At 46.5% G+C, this 6,175-nt stretch overlaps 1 protein-coding gene across 1 annotated transcript; it reads right to left on the bottom strand.

Annotated features, from left to right (window-relative positions):
* Positions 1 to 2,961: 2,961 nt before the first annotated feature.
* LOC309873924 (histone-lysine N-methyltransferase SETMAR-like) lies at positions 2,962 to 4,012 on the bottom strand (the record flags this gene model as incomplete). The annotated part of the gene is made up of 2 exons (XM_082751740.1): positions 2,962 to 3,332; positions 3,508 to 4,012. The coding sequence occupies 2 exons, from the start codon at positions 4,010 to 4,012 to the stop codon at positions 2,962 to 2,964; spliced, it is 876 nt and encodes a 291-aa protein (XP_082607866.1).
* Positions 4,013 to 6,175: the final 2,163 nt, after the last annotated feature.

Below are 6,175 nucleotides of genomic sequence, written 5' to 3'. Positions count from 1 at the left end.
AACTGACAGGCCTATAGTTCCCCGGCTCTGCCCTCCAGCCCTTCTTTTAGATGGGCATCACGTTTGCTAGCCGCCAGTCAACTGGGACCTCCCCTGATAGCCAGGACTGCTGATAAATGATGGTGAGCGGTTTGGCCAGCTCCTCTGCCAGTTCTCTCAGTACCCTCGGGTGGATCCCATCTGGCCCCAAAAATCCTGGACTAATGCAGGTTTTAACATCAAGACTTTATCTGTCTCCCAGAGTCACTGCTGAAAGCCGCAGCTCAAGGAAGTGGTGCCGACAGTCAGAACATCTCCATTGTCTTGCTGACGCCCTACCTTACAAGGTATCCAACCACGGGGCTGGTGAGCATCAACATTTTCAGTGACCAGTGCTTGTTTCTGGGTGGAGTTCGAAGTCACTGGAGGGAAGACCTGTGCAGGCTTGGCCCCTTGACTGACTGGCAGAGGGTACACTGCATCTGCAAGATGAAGCAGAGTCACAGAAGCCTGTCAGTGCATATGGCCTCAGAAAGATTTACATTCAACATCAGGTTCTTGGCAGCCAAAGTAATAGTTACCCCCAACATGGTGGACCTGGAGAAAACGCTCATAGCAGACATCCCTAAAAACCCCATGACACTTCTAACAGTGCAAGAATGCACAGTATCCAATGCACTTGAGGTATCTGAGATCCATTAGAAAAGGAACTTATAAAAGGAATTTTTGGTGACCTGGCATCTGGAAAAGATTATTGTTGCCTTATTTAAGTATTCCCAGAGGGAACCTTCTCCTCGTGCCTTGGCCCAGAAGGACTCTGCAGAAGAAGGGGGCAACTTTCTGAAAGGAAGCAAGCCAGTAGGCCTCTCCTCCAGGCTCTTTCACAAGAGACTACACGTAGATCTTGGTTGGTGGTACGTCTGCCTCTCGTGGGCATTAGTTCTAGCTGTAATTGGGGTATCATCATTTTTCATTGTCCTATACAGTTTGTCTTATGGCTACCAGACTTGAGTTGAGTGGCTGTTCGGATCAGCAACCTCCTTTTTCAAGAGAGTGTTCTTCTTTCATATCCTAAAACCTTTTCTGTCTCAGCTCTGAGAGTGATTCATCCAAAATGCTCTGAAAACATTACACGGTTAAGTCAGAAAAAGTATTCCAAGAGCTGGGTAAGGAAATGCTGAATGAAGATGAGATGAAGGAGAAGCACCTTAGGCTTCTCGAAACCCAAGACAACAAGCAGCGTAAGCCTTGAGAAGCTGGTGAAATTGCAAAGGTGCTGGGAAGGGCAAAAATGAAAGTCAGGACTTTTATTTTCAAAAGAAATTTCATCAGCCTAAACCTTAGCCTAAACCTTAGCCTTCTTCCTGTCCTGTGTAACCAGGTCCCACATTTTCCCTGGTCTTCCTCTTGTCACTTGTGTACTTCTGGAAGCCCTATTATCTCCCTACTGCTTAACATGTTCCTTTCTATAAGTGAAACCAGTCCTAGGTTTAATAAATAAATTTTTCTTGGAAAAACATTCATAAGGTTCTCTTTCTGTCCACACAATCCATTTGCTTTTCAGAATGTATCTGCAACAAAGCACTTCACTTGCTCAGCAATGACACGTGTGATTCTTGTACTTACATTGAGGTTCTATTATATAAAAAAAAAACAGGCTTCTCTTTTTATAGAAAAAGTGAGGGGCTTGCTGTAAAAAAGCACTGGCATCGCTACATACTTGTAGGAGATTGGGAAGCCCTTCTGTGCTGTGTGGGTAATGGAGCATTGACAGAAGCTGTCCAGAGAGGTTGTGGAGTCTCGTCCTTGAAGATCTTCAAAAGCTGCCAGGACATGGTCCTTGTACAGTCTGCTGTAGGTGGTTTTGTTTTAGCACCATGTCCCTTCCCAGGTCAGCCATTCTGCCATTCTGTAAGCTTACAAATTGTCACGCTTGTCCTACAGCCAATGATGCACCGCTTTGATTTCTTTGACAAGGCAGCTGACCGCATGATAGAAATCATGAAGTCCCTAAACACCCCTTCCTGACTTCTGAGTTCTGAAGTTTAGCACCTTTCACAATCGTATCAGATAGCCATACTGTTTAGTACTGTTTAGCCATACTCTTTTCAAATCCAGGGCAACCTTCGTTGCATCATTAACTAATCTGGGACGTTACTGCTGACACACTGGACACTGCCTACCAGCCCTCAGCTGCTTGCTGCCCTCAGCAGCACCCACCACACCCTGCAGCTCCTCGCGCTAGGAACCCCGCTTGCTCACTGCAGCATTGGGCCTGGGCACAGCAGCGTAGGCATGGCCAGGCCCAGGCAGGCCTGCCCTGAGAGTAGGGCACAGCTCCCCCATGCGACATCACTTGCAGGAGGCAAGGGACGAGTGGCTGTACCCGTGGAAGCTGCAGGTGGTGCTGGCAAGGCAGAGTGACACCGGCTTCTGGCGCGAGGTGCTGGCGCTGGGCAGCCTTTGAGGGTCTCTGGGCAGCCTCGCACCTCAGTGCAAGCAGAGTGGGATATTTCACTTATTTTGTTGAGCCACTTGCTAAACAGGGCCCACACCTGTAGATGCTTTCCCAGTGCTTTTCTGCACTCTTCTTACAGACCACACCACAGAACATCGCTCATATATGCTCATCTGTAATTTATACATGCCTGAGTAGGTTTCACTTCCTTCCCTATGTATGCTAACTTCAAGTAACATCTCCAACAAAAGAATTGTTTGCAGGTCCAAAACTTTCTCACTCGTTCCTTCCAAAAAATACAAAAGTCAAATGTTCTAGGAAAATATCCTAGGACTCAGGAACACTGCAGGACAAAAGTAGCTTTACCTACTGCTGACAATGTAGAGAGGCCCACCCTTATAGCATACACAAATTTTTATGAGCCAAAGATTTATCTGTAAAGCTTTCATGGTTTGTTCTGAAAGTAGTAGGACTCATTTTTTTTTTGAAAAAAAAAAATAAATTCATGAGAATAGAACAAACGATTAGAATTTTTCAAAGTAGCACCCTTCCGCATCTACACACTGCTGCCAATGAGTTTTCCAGTTTTTGTACGCCTCCAGGAACGCCTGGACCAGAATGTTGTTTAGCTCCCCCATCACGGTCTCTTGAAGCACTTCTACTGATGCGTGATGCTTCCCCTTGAGGGTCGATTTTATTCTCAGGAACAGAAAAAAGTCTGGCAGGGCCAAGTTGGGGCTGTAGGGGGGCTGAGGCAGCGTTGCCACCTTGTGCTGGGCAAGATACTCCACTACGCGGAACGCTGTGTGGCTCGGCGCGTTGTCATGGTGCAGCCGCCAATTGTTGATGATGGCTGGGCGGACACGAGCAATGCGTTTTTGCAGTCTTGTGAGGACTTCCACGTAAAAAAACTGCATTAACTGTTTGTCCGGGTGTTACAAACTCTTTGTGGATGACTCCATGTCGATCAAAAAAGCAAATGAGCACGGACTTTTGCTTGGATTTGCTCATTTGTGCTTTCTTGGGGCGTGAGGAAGCAGGGGTGTGCCATCCTGTGCTCTGCCGCTTACTCTCTGGGTCGTATTCAAACACCCACATCTCGTCACCAGTCACTACATTGTCCAAAAAGTCAGGCTCCTCATTCACATGATGAAGTAGATCCTGGCAGATCGCTTTCCGGTTGGCCTTTTGCTCCTCTGACAACACTCGCGGCACAAACTTTACGCACACTTTCCTCATGGCTAAGTTTTCTTTCACCATCTCAAAAACTTGGGTTTGAGGAATGCTCAAGTCATCAGCAATCATTCTGATACTCATCCTGCGACCACGGTTCAGTAAATTTTTCACTCGCGACACATTTTCGTTGGTCTTGCTGGTCGAAGGGCATCCGGAGCGGTCGTCGTCTTCCGCTCGTTCCCTACCTTCTCGGAACAGCTTGTGCCACTCAAAAACACCCGATCTACGCATGGCAGCATCACCATAGGCCTCCTTAATCATGTCGTGAGTCTCTTTGCCCTTGTTACCAAGCTTTACACAAAATTTGATCGCATATCGCTGCTCCAGTAAACACTCCATGATTCTCCGTGACGAGGCATTTCGACAGGTGTTCACAGTACAAGCGACCTGCTCTCTTCAACGGCCAACAGCCGACTGCCAATTTTTCCCAGTGTTCCCAATATCCCCCTCCACCGATCCTGCGCGCGCAGACCACCTCTCGTCCACCCATTCACCCAGGAAAAAGCCAGTCCTACTACTTTCAAAACAGACCATGTATAAGGAAATGTGGAGGTGGCTGTGTCACTCAGGCATGGGGAAACTGTGGGGCATCTTTGTGCAAACAATCCCATAGTCCCACATAGGAATTTCAACGTGTGGAGAGAAAAAAAAAATAAACAGAGCCCAAAAAGCAAACCCATTAATAACACGCAGTCCCTGGCAAAAGAGTAAACTCTCAAGCAGAATGGATGCAATAAATTTTTATTGCATAAAAATTGAAAATTATGGTGAAGCATCCCACAAGACCCAGGTCACTGATGTACAATCTAACGACTTTGTCAAAAGATGTGCTTAATGCAACCTGCCCCTTCTCCCAGTGCAACAGCTGTCGCTTTTAAAGTGAGTTATCAAATGTTTGCCAGTTTCAGAGCCCTGCTAAAGGGCTTTTGCTGAGACAGTTTCATCAAGTTGAATTAGTTGCAATAAGGTGACAGACATAACAGATGTGAAGTTTCCATTGGTAAATACACTTACTGCAACAGCGCTAAGATATGATACCAGTGCTACCAAAATGCTCTCCCAGGTATTCCTCACCAAAGGGTGAAGATGCAGAGTTTACCAAGAAAGCGTCCCTGTCTAGGTGGAGGAGAAGGAGCACAGCCAGTCAACTGGCTATGCTAAGTTTACAATTTCTTCTTCTGTCTCTCCCCAGCTCTACTGTTCCTCACTTTTTTTTTTTTTTTTCTTCCCTGACGCTAGCTTTTTCTTTCCTTCTTTTTCTCACACTAACTCCTATCACTCTTTTAAATCCTAACCTTATCTGTTCCTTCCCTGGGGGTATGTTTTGCATGATTTGAGTGAAGAGTTGAGTGCGAGAGTCATATCTGTTTTGCATGTACTTCATTAAGCTCATTATCCTACTCATGGGTATTAACTTTAATATTTATTTTACACATAAAGAAGCAAAAAGTTTCACTCGGGCCCAGTGGACCTCAAGACTGTTCTGCCACCAAAACAGGGCCATCCTGCCAACACAAGGCTCCCTCCTTCAGCAGCCTCTCCTACCAAGCTTGCGGACCTCCATCCACAAAGTTTGTGAAACAATACCAAAATTGTGAACAACACCTGTTACATTCTGCTGCTGCTGCTTTCCTGGGGAACTCGAAGTGCAAAAGCTGCACTGGAATGCCATGACAGTATTTTTTATGCTGCAAATAACCTCAGAGAAGGCAGCCTCACCTGGCCAGGAGTGCTCAAGAGAGAGTTACCGGAATAAAGGGCCCTGCATTTCTCTGGAAATTTGGGAAAACTGATAGTTGCCTGTCACAGATTTTCAGAAATGAGGTCTGTCTTATCCACTCAGCATGGTCAGCTCCTGTCTGCAACAGTCATCTCTAAGTCCTCTTTTCCTTCCGCATCTCATCCAGGTCGCACAACAGCTGGCACCAGAAAACACTACCTTCACTCCTTGCCTGAGCACTCCCAACCATCACACCAAAGCCACGTATGACAGCCTGGAGGTAAATAGGCGCATGGTTTGCGGACAGGGCTGCCATGGTAGGATTTGCAGCGATTTGCAGAGGGGTGAGCTGCTGGTGGGAAGAGAATTATATTCCTTCAGAAAGGCGTTAGATGAAGTTTGTGAAGAGAGGTAGTATCTTTTTTCAAGACCAAAGATGTAGTTTTGTTTGTTTCTCCAAAAAAAAAAAAAAAAAAAAAAAAAAAAAAAAAAAAGAGATTGTTTTGGGCATGAGCCTTTCTTCAGATCTTGGAGTAGTTCAGCAGTGTCACAGAGCGCGCCGCACGGGTTAAATGGCGTTATTTTGTACCTTCTCTGGTAAAGGCACAGAAGGTGCCAGGCACTGTCGTCACCTTCGCTCCTGAAATTTCCGGCTGTGAGCGCCGCTTGCAGGGAGCGTGGTGCTCCCGGCTGGCCTGACGGACATTACGTACAGCCAGGCACCGTATCACCACTCACAGCTTATTATTAGCCGCGATTAATTGCCGTCTACCCATTGTTTC

The sequence above is a fragment of the Aythya marila genome (assembly GCF_965140915.1).
Source record: "Aythya marila genome assembly, chromosome: 1".
NCBI classification, from domain to species: Eukaryota; Metazoa; Chordata; class Aves; order Anseriformes; family Anatidae; genus Aythya; species Aythya marila.
This window is presented reverse-complemented; position numbering and strand designations above follow the sequence as displayed.